General features: G+C 42.6%; 2 protein-coding genes across 4 annotated transcripts in view; one reads left to right on the top strand and one right to left on the bottom strand.

Annotated features, from left to right (window-relative positions):
• ryr3 (ryanodine receptor 3) overlaps positions 1 to 3,536 on the top strand; it is a 156,018-nt gene extending 152,482 nt beyond the window's left edge. For all 3 annotated transcript variants that reach the window (XM_024291525.2, XM_024291524.2, XM_024291526.2), the window contains 3 exons: positions 2,035 to 2,135; positions 2,210 to 2,261; positions 2,428 to 3,536. In XM_024291525.2, coding sequence (XP_024147293.1) covers positions 2,035 to 2,135; positions 2,210 to 2,261; positions 2,428 to 2,523 — 249 coding nt within the window. In that variant the 3' untranslated portion in view covers positions 2,524 to 3,536. The remainder of the gene's footprint in view (positions 1 to 2,034; positions 2,136 to 2,209; positions 2,262 to 2,427) is intronic.
• Positions 3,104 to 14,701, bottom strand: part of aven (apoptosis, caspase activation inhibitor) — a 29,208-nt gene continuing 17,610 nt past the window's right edge. Inside the window, exons 3-6 of the mRNA XM_024291530.2 lie at positions 6,553 to 6,623; positions 5,553 to 5,648; positions 4,931 to 5,189; positions 3,104 to 3,889 (exon numbers count right to left, since the gene is read on the bottom strand). Of these exons, the coding sequence (XP_024147298.1) occupies positions 3,759 to 3,889; positions 4,931 to 5,189; positions 5,553 to 5,648; positions 6,553 to 6,623 (557 nt within the window). The 3' untranslated portion in view covers positions 3,104 to 3,758. The remainder of the gene's footprint in view (positions 3,890 to 4,930; positions 5,190 to 5,552; positions 5,649 to 6,552; positions 6,624 to 14,701) is intronic.

Raw genomic sequence — 14,701 nt, 5'->3', positions numbered from 1 at the left:
GTTTGCTGAAGTATGTCAGAGGTCAACAGGCGGTGTCAACCTTCCCATCAACTTTCTTGTACCCCTCCTCCATTCTCCTATATAATACTCAAGTCAAAAATGTATATAAAATGGCTTTATACAAACACCTCCTATGTCCAAAGTCACATGACTCCCTTTTGTAAAGCAGGCCCGGCCCTGGGCTGCATGGCGCTTTAGGCAAAAACAGAAAATTGCACCCCCGGGACCTCAATTTGATTGTCCAAACAGGCTCAAACCTGGGATCTCTTGATCATGAGGAACACGTGCTAACCAACTATGCCACCATAAAGTTATACTTTAGGGAAAAGTGGTGTATTTCAACTGTGTTTGTCCTTTTTGACCAAAATGCAATTTCCAAACTATTTATATAGGTAAATCAGACATGCCTCTGTTTAAGCCTGTTTTTCCTCCTCTTCCTTTGGTTTTTCCTTTTATGCTGTCCCTGAGGACTTGTTTTTATCCCTAAAATTTTAAAGAAGCACCAACAGCGGCAGCACAACAGCAGCGCGCCCCTCTCCTCCCCCTACCTAGCTTAGACAGCGTCAGGAAGGGAGCGGGGCTCGATTACATCAAACCTTTGAGCTATGTTTTGTATGTTTTTTTAATTTTAACTTTTTGATTTTTACATTAAATGAGTAGTGTGTCAAACTGTAATTAATATATATATATATATATATATATATATATATATATATAAATCAGTGATTTGGTGCCCTAGGCGGCTGCCTAGCTCACCTATGTCCAGGGCCGGCAAGTAAAAAAAAAACTTCCCATCAACCCATCCGACCAATGCCTTTTGTCTCCTCTTAGCATTCTGGGTAGTGTAATTATCTGGCTGTTTTGTTTGCCTTTAGCCAAAGAAACAGTAACAGGATTTGGTTCCGACTTAAAGGGTAACCAAACGGAGCAGTTGGAGGCTGACCCCATTTTCAGCCCAGATTTGAAAAATGACAAAAAGGGGGCAGGGCTAGTGGAGCCAGACTGAGAGGCGGAGGTGTGGCTCGGATCTACGATTGACAGGTTAGCTTTATGTAGCTGCAACACTAGAAGGCACAGTTCATGCACTATTTACAGCTTAGTTTTTGGAGATAATAAAAATGTAAATATACCACGACATTAATTATTTTCTTAGCTTTAATTTGAAGTCTTACATGGAAACAGCAGCGTTCTGTTGACACAACTCAATGCATAGCAATGGAGCCTGTGCACGCACGTCTCTGTCTATAGCAGCGAATAGGCGAGGGCCAAACCAGTAATATTATTGCTCATTGCTGCTTCTGCAATGCGTGACAGCGGGGCTGCTGGCGCAGCTGAAGGTTTTCAGGTCTGAAGGAGACCAGAGTCAGAGTGGTAAAATGCTGCTAGCATTATAGCTAATAAAGGCTAACGTATTAAACAAACAATCCAAAGTGAAATGTTTATTAAATTGTTCACAAGGACAGAGTTTGCTGGATATAATGCTAATTACACTCAACCTCTGTTCACCAAATTCCAAGTTCACTGGAAAATTGTGTAATTCAGTAGATTTTTGACAACTGGAGGTAACACAGCTATAAGCCATGCTAAAGCTAACGACTGATCGTTACAGAATCAAAGATGGGCGGGGCTTTTGTGCTGGCGCTCAGAGCATGATCTCATCAAACTTCTGGGACTTATACCAGTCGACCAATCACAAAATTCAACTGCAATACCTCGTTTCAACCTGTAGGGGGCAGCATGCAGGCAGCAGTTTTTGACTATTTTCAGAAATTAATCAAGTTTATATTAACTTGTCAAAAATTTCACAACAACCACCAGACAGCACTTTTAAAGCCCCATTTATAGAAGTCAACAGACAAAAAAAGTTGATTCAGAGTTTGGTTACCCTTTAAATAAAGGAGTTGTCGTCAGACGTTGACCTAACCTGGTGTCCGTCTCCATTTCCTGCTCTGTGATGAGCGCTTCCTCTGGAAGTCAAGGAGGCAAACACTGCAGGAAACGGCGGCGCTCAGATGATCCTCCTCTCTCTTTCAGACCAAATGCTTCATCTGTGGCATCGGGAACGACTACTTTGACCGGACGCCTCACGGCTTTGAAACCCACACCTTACAGGAGCACAACCTCGCCAACTACCTGTGAGCGCCAGCACAGCGTCAGGTATTCCTCGCGTCCCGCACAGATGTTTGACCTGTGCTGTCCTCCTGCACAGGTTCTTCTTGATGTACCTGATCAACAAGGACGAGACTGAGCACACGGGTCAGGTATGTCCCCGCGGGTTTGAACCCTCAGCCTCAAAGAGATACGTTTATGTGTGTGTTTGCATGAACGTTTTCCTATATCGCACACTGCTGCACTGAAGCCGTCTCCATGGAAACGGCTCTGAAATTCCTCAGAAGAGCGTTAAAGCGCTTCTTTCTGGCTCTGCAGGAGTCGTACGTGTGGAAGATGTACCAGGAGAGATGCTGGGACTTCTTCCCCGCCGGAGACTGCTTCCGCAAACAATATGAGGACCAGCTGGGTTAGAGGGCGGGGGCAGTTTCTGGTCATGCCCCGGCCTCAACCCCCACAGCCTACACCTTCCTTCCATCTGACAGAGACTCTGAACTCATTGCACGCTGTGAAGACAAATGCACGTTAATGATTGGATGATTGAGGCGTCACAGAAAACGGTTCATGACCACGACCCTTTCACGTCGACTGAAAGAGAGCGTTCATTCGGGTTTACGCTGGAGAAATCCCGCCCTCTAAGAAAAGAAAAAAAAAAAAAAAGTTAAACTCCTGTAGATTCTATCAAAATACAAAAAAAGTTTGAAAAAAGTTGTGGGTGTGGCCAGCGAAATAATGGAAAACTTACTTTAATATCACAAAACTCAGTGAGAATGAGACAGTTAAACAAAAAGGTTAAGAAGTGGGCGGAGCTTTCCTGAATGTGGAATTTTTACATTTGCTGAAAGTGCTTTGACCTGAGCTAGAACCTCTCCGCGGTTTTTCACTAGTGTTGCTTTAAATGATTCTGCTAGAAAATCCGTTCTGTAGGAGTCGATTGCTTTTGTTTGTATTTCAAAGAAAAAAAAGCCCAAAAAAAGGAGTGAAACTAAGCAGGAAGGTTTTAACCGCCTTTATTTCTCGAGTCAGATCCATGCGACACCGCGTGGAGAGTGAATGTGTGAACATGCACAACGTTCCTGAGCTGAGACGATCCACGGCGGTCCTGTCAGAACCGCAGACGACCCACTTTAGGTGTTTCAGTGCCGACGTGCCTTTAAAAAAAGACTAACTATGCAAACGTTAATGGTTCTTCTGTTCCTCCACACAACCCGATCACAAGCAGATTTACATCTCGCTGGTTTTCAATAAAAATCATCATTTGTTGTATAAAACTCTTCATGTAAATGTTGCTTCGTTTTTGTCCTCAGACTGTGTAAACTCCCATAATGCAGTTGGGTTCGGCGGTTTATTGGCTGTTTGTAGCCGCTGTGGGAAACTGCATTTATTTTGGTGAGCAGAGGAACTTAATAAAGTTGCAGTAAAGCAAACCTGTGGCCTGTCTGAGCGTGGCGGCGGATGGGAACAGACACTTCCTCTCGACGTGTCGGGGGACATTTTGACACGTTTTTGCAAACGTCCGGGACGTTCTGTCCTGCTCAGTTTCCTCAGGAACGCTAGGGGAAACGACGAGGAGACGACTGCCACAAAGTAACCCATCTTCCATTCTCGAGAGCCAGAGAAAGGTCGAGTCCAACGAATACCTATCCCCGTCAGGAGATCATGCTGTCCAGCCAATCCTCCAGGTCCTCCTCAGACATCTCCTGCCTGACTGGCGCAGACTTCACAGGGCTGGCGTCTCCACTCCTCTCCTCCAGCCCTGCCTCCATCACTGTGACAGGAACTGTGGGAAAGGATTCAGGAATCTGAGCAAACCAACCAACCCAACCGTCAGAGCAGGGTTATAGCTTCTACTAAAAACATGTAAAGATTATTGAAGAATTGAATCCTTTTTAGAAGTCCTGAGTAATCTGTGAAAGTTTCATGAAAATCTGGAATTTTTAGGCACAAAAATCAGAAAGAAAGAAAAAGATTTTAATGTTTTTCTACTGAGCTCCTAAAGGGACATTGGGAAAAAATTCTTAGTTGAAAAAAAATAACAGTCACTATGTGGTGTGCACGAGATAGTAACTGGTGCGCACCAGACTGTAGCTGTTTATTCATTTTTTCTAAACTAAGATTTTTTTTCTGTTATCATTTTGAGGATTTTTAAGCAATTTTACTACTTTTCAGAAATTTAGGTCAACTTCTGCACTCTTTCATAGTTCTTTAACAACATTTCTGGTCTTTTAGCAAATTTTACATTATACAAAAAAGCTTTTGCATTTTCAGCAAATCCTTTCAGTAATTAAAGTAAATTCCGTCATCATGTTCAGGCAAAAACTTCAGCATCTTCAGCGACTACTTTCAGCAGAAAATATTCACACTAGCATTATCACAGGTAATGTAACTTTTTATTTGTAGTTAGTCTAAAGCTAATGATGGTTAAGATATGTGCTTTACATCCACTTTGCACATGACCCGATTAGTCGACTAATTGGAAAAACTAAACTGATTTTGTGGCAGCACTAATTCAAATTAACAGCAATGTCAATAAAACTTAGAAAAAAACAGTTTTTTAACATGCAACAGATTCAAATAAACTGTCAGATGTCACAACTTTCATTAGAATTTCTCATTTTTTTCAATAAAATGAGCAATTTAAGGCCAAAGTTTTTGCAAAATACAAATAAATGAAGGATTTCTCCAGGATTCTGCAGTAAAGCCAACAAAACCATCTTGAACTTTTCTTACAGCAGTTTAAAAAAATGACTTCAAAATATTGAGATATCTGAGATAACCAAAAAGCTTAGAAACGGCTACATTTCAGGAGGCGGAGACTCACTCTGCTCCTTCTCCACGGCGCCGACTGATTGGCTGTCAGGTTTCTGTAAGCTGAGCAGCTGGTCCAGCTCCTCATCTCCGTCGTCCATCGCAGGTTCAGACACAGCGGGCCTGAGGGGGGACGCCTTCACCGCTGGAGCCACGGGTGGTGCACTAGGGGCGGGGCTGCTGACCATCTTGGAGGGGGGAGGAAACTTGGAGGCTTTTGGTACTTCCTGTTTGGGAGTGACGGCAGCAGGAAGCTCCGCAGGAGTCGAGACCTTTAATGAGGTAAAAGTCTCATCAGAAAAGAAGAAGATTTGACTCAATTCTGTGCCTCACAAAAGGAACGGAACCCCAGATCCAGAACCTTCCAGGGAGGAGACTGTCAGCTGTAACTGAACAAACAAAAACACCAGAACATCTGCTGTAAGACAGAAGAGAATTCTGCAGAAAAGGATGTGAACATGCAGATGAACCAGGACAGAAAGTCTTTCAGGCCCCAGAGCAGCTTCATCTCCAACGATACCAATGCCATCATTTTTGTATAGAAGATCTGAACTTCATCAGGTAACGCCGACTCATCGAGTGTCGTGTGATCCAACAGATCCTTCTACAGCTGCTGGACACGGAGCGACTCTCACCTCCAGCAGCTCCGCCTCCAGGTTGAGTCTCTGGTTGACAGGAACTTCCTGAAGGGTTTGAGCGAGCGCTGAAAGGTCCACCGACACCACCAACATCTGGGAAACAGAGGCGGCGGAGTCACAATGACCCAAAACATCATCTGTTCATACAAATACTAACAAGAGACAACCAAGGATCCCTTCAGAAAAATTATACTCCCACCACCGTGCTTTATGGTGGAAACTGTTACAAAGATAGACTTCTTACTATGGCCCCAAACCTCAAATTCAATTCATTTTGAATTTAAGTAAATCTGCTGCAGATGAAGGATCTGATTAAACACAGAATGTGTTTAATTTTGAAAGGAACTTGAAAGTGTTATTGTTAAATGAAGTTACATTTGTTTTATATAGAAACACTCAACATACATTTATGGCTTAATGCTGCACAGAAGCATAAATAAAGTGCATTATTCTAACTTTGAGGTACAACTTTGCGGCTCTCGCTGAGTTTGGTCCAAAAGGACCTGGACCAAAGGGATCTCTTTAGCGTTAAAGGTTGCAGACCCCTGGTTTAGAGACAAGCTCCATCAAAACGAGGACACGATTAATGAGCCTGATGTTTACCTCACGCAAACTTAAGACGGTCAAAGTTAGGGTTTGGTATCGATCATTTCCAGAAACGATTCCATTCAGATTTTTGGGATTCTTTTGTGTTTATGAAGATGTTCATTTAGTCAGAATGTATGTTTAAGTCAAACCGAGCGTTAGCATTAGCCGTCCTATGGGAAATTACATTAAACATTAGCATCAAGCTAGTAGACTTTAGCTTTATTTGCTAAATCGATTTATATTTTTATGAATCGATTATTGATCCGTTAAGCTTAATTCAAATCGATCAATCGATTTTATAACCCAGCCCTAGTGTATCTTCTTTTAGATGTGGACATGTTCTGACAGCTCTGTCTTTTGGTCAGACCGTGACTGGCTTTCACCGCTGAGCTGTAAGTGTTGAGTTCACCTGAGCGGCTGTGATGGCGTCCATCTCCCAGTCCTTTTCCTCTGAGAACCTGAAGTGAGTGAAGGAATCACCTGAAGGAAGCAGAGAAACGACTTCAGTCTTCTCTGTTTGAAACATGAGAGACGGTTTCAGCTCCGACCTCCAGGGAGCAGGAACCTCCCAGACCTGCAGAAGCACCGCTCTTCCTCTCTGCTCATCCAGCCAGCGCACACAAAACGGATTCTTGATCAAAACTTTTTTAAAATAGACCAAGTTCTGCAAAAAACAGATACCTGACAGTTCCTGGAGAAATGGAGGACAAACACACTTCAGTTTTAAAAGAAATTCAAGAAAAAAGGAAAAATTGTTGAATTTCTGCCTTAAAAAGTTTGACAGTTTGTGTTTATCCAACATTTAGGTTTTTTTTTTTTTTTTTTAAACTGCTATGATTTACTACAGTAAATTCAGGACATGACTGATCTTCATTTGAGCCCTAAGATCGGAGCAGCTCCGTCCCATCAGCCTGATCGGGGCAGTCATGTTGTTTTAGTGACAGGCCCGCTGGGTCCAGCCCAGAACCTGTCACGCACAGGCGGCGCGCCGCGGCAGCTTTTGTTCAGACGACAACCGGCCTTCACATGCAGCCGTCTGCGCCATCTGCAGATGAGCGCCGCGCCGCAGGACCGGCGGCGGCGGTCACCGTGAGGCGTCACAGTCACAGAGTCAGCTTCCTGTGATGGACAGGAGCTTCACATGATCCTGGATCAGCTGATCGCACCTTTTGCTCGGGATGATGATCACTTTCCACCGGCTTATGTTCCTCTGACAGGAATCAGAGAAAAATAAACAGAAGTTTGTGTCCAGAATAGAATCCATTTGGGTTTAGATGTTTAAAGAGGCTCTGATTCCAAATAAATCCCTGAACTTTGTGTCCCTCCAGCAGCTGAGCTCCAGCCTGAGTGTTCTGTTCCCAACACAAGCAGATGTGTGTTCCTGTTTACAGGTGTTGGAGCTCGGCCCGTCACCACATTTGACCTCCTGACACTTTATCGCTGCAGTCTGATTGGAAGTTGATTGCTGCACGGTTGACAGCAGCAGACGTCCCGTGTGTGGTGGGACGGGTCCCGACTGAAGCAGTCCTACAGAGATGCTTCTGCTGGAGATGAACGACACAACGGCATTTTAGAGGTTCAGATTACCTTCTAGTTAAACTGTCAGACTGACTTCTGCACTCAGTGAGTCCGTTGATATGCGAGCTGAGGATCCGAATCCTCGTCTGATTTCTAGAGAAACCAGAGTTCTCAGGTAACCATAGAAACAAGATAAGGAAGTTTTTGTTTCTATCTGTGATCAAGTTTAATTGTTTAACATCCTCCACTGCTGTCGAATGCGACTCAAACCAGGAAGGAGAACCTGCTGCATTTCCATAGAGGACCACTGGGGGCAGGTTTCAGAAGAGAGCTGATAAAAAGTCAAACTTTACGTCAAAAAGTTTCTGGTTTGGAAGTTTTATAATATTTATTGCTTTACTTAGTAGCTATAACAACCCTGAAGGAGGGAGTTTTATTTTTAATCAGTCATTTTTATTGCAAACATGAGTTTGAAAGTATCTGCATGTTTATTTACTCTGCATAAACAGTAAGATGTAAATCAGACTGTAAACAAAGGGATCTCTATTAAAACACTAACATTCGCACAGTAGCTTTTATGTTTGATTGTAGACATTTTAAACCACTCTTCTAGGATAATGCTACACTCCTCTTCCATGAGAACGAGTCATGGATCCTCTAGTCGACCCTGCTTCCATTTGTCTTCCAATCTCATAGTTCTGAAGAACTTGAGAGCAGAACCAGTAACAGGCTTCCAGAACCAACTTTAGAGAGAATCCTAAGTGGATGACACACCTGTAAAAGCTCCCAAAGATCTACAAAAGGTTCCAGAGAGGATCGGGTGCAGATCTGAAGCCTTCCAGCATCAGAATTATGTAAATACTCCTTCTAAAGTTTGGGACTTCTACGGTCCCAGACCAATGCGGCACTGCTGTAGACGGTGGAGTCAGAGTCCACATGTCTGAGAGCAGGAGCAGAGGTTCTGGCAGACCCACCACAGATAAACACTGCAGCACTGGCTCCGCGCGATGCAGTCGGGCAGCATTGTGTAACTCCTGCATAATGCAGCCTCTTGTCTCTTGAACTCCACGCTAACAAATTAGGCTTTCTGCTGGCTGAGCCATCGACAGCCCACTAATGCAGATCCCACTCTCAGCTTTTATATTTGGGATGTTGTTCTGCCTCTGCGTTCCACTTCTGCGCTCTTCATCCTCACTCCTCAGAGTCGAGGTGCAGATGAGGCGTGCTGGATGCGAGTCCTCTTTTGATTACGCAGATGAAGGACGGAGGATCTGAAATCTAAGGACCGTCGCTGGTGGAGCTTTAGTTCCTCCAGTACAGCCTTTGATTCATCTCTTGTTAAAGCTCTAGTGGTTCAGTAAAAATGTCAAACGTGTTCCTGCCTTTGTTCTTCTGATGACATTCAACACTGAACATCTTGAATAGAAAAGAGCGTTTCAATTCATTTAGCTGCACTGATGAAACTAGAATTGACTGTAGAACCTCTTTAAGACCTACTTGACTAAAATCATACATGTAGAAACCTTTTTACTGAATATTTCCATTAAAGTCCTCCCATGACTTCTTTGCTCATTTAAAAAACATTCCCAGTAGTGTCTTAATTACGATTATAAAGTTTTTAACCAAAATCCCACAACCTAAATGTCTTAAAAAGTAATGTTTCATGTTGATCTGAAGCCTCTGATTCCAAAATCTTCTCCGAGGGGGCGTGGCTTGTCCATGACATCACCACCTCTGCCCACCAGCTCACCCATCACAACCCCTCCATGTAGGTGTGAACAACCTCAAAATTCAACAATCTGAGACCCTTGAGAAAGACTTCATCAGCCTCATCCACACCATCAACAGCAAAACAAGCAGTACATCATCCCCGGTCCACTTCATCTCCCCGTCTGCAACAGCTCCACCTCGGACTTAAAGGACACTGCATCTCTAACAATATTCCATATGTTGATCATTTCACCACCTTCTATAATAGATCATATCTCTTCAAACCAGAGGGCATCCATCCAAACCAAACATGTTCTTACCTGTTTACGGGCTTTGTTTGTTTGTTTTCTTTTGGTAGTTTTGGTTCTGTCTTGTAGGGTCGAGATGACCCCACTTTTAGTGTAAACATGTCTAGAATAGCACGAGGGTTACAGCTGGACTTCAGAGAAGTTTAGGTTTTACCTGCAGGAGAACCCATCCACCATAGACTCCTCACAAAGTGAAACAAACCTTGTTGATGAAACAACCCCTTTTATACTGTAATCTGACAAAACTTTCAATTAAAATAAAAAAGTTTATGTAAAGTTTGTCATGACATGATTTGTGCTATCCTAGACACATGAGGAGTGGGGTCACCTGGACCCACAAGACAGTGTGCTGAACCTTTTTTGGAATGATTTTTTATTTTTACTTAAGTCAGACAGGATCACACATCAATGTAAGGGTGGGGTCATCTGGACCCCATAAGAGAGCACTAGGGTTAAACAGTTTTAAAACTGTTCTTTAAGGTCTTGAGAACTAATATGTAAGCAGGAACGTGTAGACCATTCATCACTCACCATCACATCACTTCTGTGAATGATTTCTCTTTTCAGCTACTGTTGAGGGAAATTCTGAGAGGAAAAGCAAGGCAGCTGCGACAGAAACTTGAGCAGATGAGTGTTGTTAACATCAGGACAACGGCCAAGGCTTTGGTTGACAAGAAAAGAGCAAAGAAGAGATGGCGTGAAAAGGAAAGGTCGGCAGAAAGGTGGGAGGAAAAGACGCTTTTGAAAACAGAGGAAAGATGGTGGAAAGAAATTTCCGGCTGCGATCCACGAAGCTGATCTTCTTCCTGAGAGCCGCGGCACCGCCAACGTGCCTCCTGTCACGCCTTTTTAACCAAACCAATTAGCCCAGCGTGACATGGCGCTCAAACCCACCATGCGTCGATAAATCACTGTCGACGCTAATTGCAATTAAAATCTGGAGCAAACCAGGCGAGACGCCAAAGAAGGCCGAAGCTATTTACTCTAAACTTTTAATGGTTATTCAGCGTGGCTGTGTTTGTGTCAAAGTCATATCAGGAGAGCTCCAAACCACCGGAGGCCTGCCTCTCATTAGTGCATGTGCAGTTTTCTGGCACGGAGCTCGTTTGGAGGTGAGAGGCTGGACACTTCTTCCTTCAGAGCTCATCCATCTTATTAATCATCTGATAAAGAGAGGCAGTGTACCTTCCTTGTTATCCTCCTCGCTGGACCTTATTAGTTTAGACTAGATGTTGTTCCTGAAAGTTTCCGAGAAGCCGAGGAAGGAAAGGGTGTCAAAACAAAAGCACCAAGTCCTCCAGCTGCAGTACAGCGATCAGCAAATCTCCATGAATGATTCGGCTCATTTAGATCACTAAAGAGTTCAGATAATTTACATGTAAAATAATATGAACTTAAAACCCTTAAAGACTCAGTGCAGTGAAAATTAAAAAAGGTTCTTGTACAGGGTTCCTACAAGTTTCTTCAAGTTAAATTGAAGACTTTAAAGACCTTTTTAAGGCCATACATCTAAAAAATTAAGACCAATTTCACCGTCTATTTCCCATTTTATTCATTTACTCCCAATTTCTGCTCAAAGCTGTAGATTCTTATCATAAGAACTCTTCTTTTACTTTTTTCAAAACCAGTAGTGGGCAATTATCGCTTTGATGCAAAAAAAAAATGGTTGTCCTACATCATTTAATCAAAATAATTTTAGATGAACATTCTTTTTAATTTTTGACATGAAATGTCAAATGGAAGTTTCAAGTAGCACAATTTTTAAGGCTCAGATATCAAAATTCAAGACTTTTTAAGCTTTTATTACCAAATTCATAAATTCACTGCTTTCCAGTAAATACACATAGCAATAAACATTATATTAAAAAGTAAGAATCGTGGTTCGATTCGTGAATTGTTGAGCTTGATTTGTGAATCGAAACCTAACCAATGATCCACAGCCCTAATAGTTACATCCCTATTTAAAATCCTACCTGTTTTATAAAGACAGAAAAGCTTTTTTCAAACACTGAGATGAAATAAACAGATCCGTACATTTAATGAAATAAAGGCAAGAAAAGCTGGATTCGAAGACCATTCGTATTTGATTGTTTTATCGCAAACAGCTCTGCGATAATCTCCAACAGACTGGTTTTCTCTTTAAGTCAGATCAGCACAACAGGTTTCTAGATCTGGTTTTTGAAGTGTAAATACACTGTGGAGTCCTGTCAGAACATTAGGAAATGTGGAGTTATGTAAGAGGGTGGAGGGGTTATCATGCACAGGTGAGCACAAACACACACGAGCAAACACTCTGAGGCTACACAATCAACACTTGTACACTGTGCACACTCCTCAAGCGTCGCTTGTATAATCTAACTGCTAAATATAGACCATTAACACACAAATGGGATTAGTTTGAGAAAATGTTAAAAGAAAAAAAAAAGCAATTTCAATAAAAAGCAGCTCAGGTGTTTTCACATCTTAATTTGAACCTTAAACACAAAAGATGCGATTATAATTTTTTAGTACAAAATGTCCACTAAGTGAAAACAATCATTTACTGTATTTCCCAGAGTAAAAGTCGCAAGAGCCAAAAATGTCAAATCAAGATGAAGAAAACCATATAAAAGTTTGATGTTTCAGAACTAATCCGCCGAGCCCAGCGTAGCTAAAAATAAAATTAAAAAAAAAAAATAATAAAAAAAAAAAAACACAAGTCCCTACTGAGTATAAGTTGCCCTCCAGGGTAAATTCTGAAAAAAAAACTGCAACTTTAGGCGGGATCCAAACCTGCAATCTTCCAATCAGCAGTCAACCGCTCTAATGAAGGCATCCATGGATTGGCAGAACAAAACTCCTGTGTCTTAACTTCCTTAGAATTTCCCAACGCGAGTGTTTTGGTTTTATTAAGGTGCTTTCACACCAAACGCAATTCGCGCGACAAATTTGCGTGCCCCGCCCCCTTTCACCGTGTGGCGAATTCGCTGCTCAACCATCTCCGTCTGTGAATATCTCACCTAGAATGAATGGAAGTTACTGACGAGGTCGAGAAATCAGGTTTATGTACTGTGAAGAGTTCTACAAAAACATCAGTAATCACGTCTCCACGTTTAGGTTTATATGATTATTATTATGAGATTCTCTGGTAAAGTAGGCTGTGTCTGTATGACAGCCGCTTCCGCTGTGTTTCGGTGTCTCTGTGGCTGAGCTTGAAGGCTCACTGTTTCGTATTAATCCGATGGGGGAAAATAAAATTAGGAGACCTTTTCCCTTTTTCTTAAATGTCTTAATGAGGCCCAAGCCAGGAGCCTCTGAACCCGCAGCGTCCCTCTCTCTGCTGGCATATGGAGCGAGTGAACTCCACTGTGGGAGTTAAAGCCGGCGATCTGTCCAGAGTGTATCCCGCCTTCACCCAAATGTAGCTGGATGAGCTTTGCAAACCTGCGTCTCAAACGGGAAAGTTCTGGACAAAAACACTTGCTTTAGATGAATATTCTACCCACTGATCGGGTCACTGAAAAAGTCACGTGCCCCAAAGCTGAGTTTCTGATTGGCAGATGTGACACAGCGACCTGTCAATCTTCAGGTATTTACATTTCATCTGTGCCAGCCAATTTCCGCCTCACTGTTCAAATCGAGCTGCTGGCAGACTTTCGCGCTGCGCAGATTGCTCAAATCGCATTGTGGGGCTTCAATTCGCCTCAGTATACGCCTGTATTATTGATTTAACATTGAAACTGGCTGCCTCGTTCAATGTGAATGCACCTTCAGTGTATTTTCATTTCTACTTCTTTTGGTTGTGGTGGTGGGGGTTGGTGCATGTAAATCAGGGGTCTCGAACTGGTGGTCCGAGGACCACTTGCGGCCTCTAAGTCAATATTTTGCGGCCTCCGCCTTAATATGAAAGTTCAATTTCTACTAATCAATATACTCTGCTTCTTTGATGATAGCGTTGTATTTGCTTTGTGATGTTTCAGCTTTATGCTTGGAACTTCATGGTTGCTGTTGTCGTTGGATCTCAGAAAAGCAACAGTTGCTAGCGTCGTTAGCTCCTGTCGTTTCACAGGACACGCAGAAGATATTGGTTAGTAGTACATAGACATAAACAAATGATCAATGAATTTGTTCAATAGACGTAGACAATGGACCAAAGACATAGACAGTGGACGCAAAAACACATTCTTGGCACAAATGGAACCTCATACGGCCCAGACTGCCAGACTCTGCCTTCAGTGGCCCCCAGGTAAACCAAGTTTGAGACCCTGATGTAAACACTGGTGAGTTTGTGAGTGTACGGCGGGGGTTACATTTTCGCTCACAGGCACAGTTGAGAAGAATTGCTAAACAACCCGGTCCTTCAGTCTAGGACTACTGCAGGATATCACAGCTGATTATCAGTTTACATACTTGCTTCAGTTGTTTTTAAAGTATTATTGTAACTCCAAACTCATCACGGAACAAAAATTAAACCTGTCAGAGTTCAGCTTTTAAAAGTATTTTCTTAAAGTTCGACTGCTGTACTGATTTAATTAATTCCCCCCGTGGGATTAATAAAGTATCTTGAATTGATCAATGTTTGTATCAGTTCAGACTGAATTTTCATCCATATTCAAATTCAAAGAAAATGAAAAGCAATAATAGATATGGGGGCAGGTTGCAAAGCCGCTCTATAGACTTCAATCAAGTGTGTATCTTTCTCATAATTGGGTTGCACTTATTCTCCACATCAAGGGGATTATCATAAAAGTAATCTGGAGCTGCTACAGCTCAGTCAGATGCTGCTTGAAGCTGGGGTCAGCGGGGTCTATTTACAGAGCCCACTGTGTGGAGAGAAAGACCATTTGACTGATGACAAATGTTAGGCTTGGAATGCCACAGATAATGAGCAGCCTGACTTGATATCAAAAGGAAACATGTTCAGACAGAAGGATGAAACCATGAATCTGGCAAAAAGCTTCATGTAGCATCATCAGTTCTGCTATTGTTTTTTACCACGAGACCATCAACACGGCGTGGGAGGCGTGAAGCACACTGAGCAAT

The sequence above is a fragment of the Oryzias melastigma genome, linkage group LG24, assembly GCF_002922805.2.
Source record: "Oryzias melastigma strain HK-1 linkage group LG24, ASM292280v2, whole genome shotgun sequence".
Lineage (NCBI taxonomy): Eukaryota > Metazoa > Chordata > Actinopteri > Beloniformes > Adrianichthyidae > Oryzias > Oryzias melastigma.
This window is presented reverse-complemented; position numbering and strand designations above follow the sequence as displayed.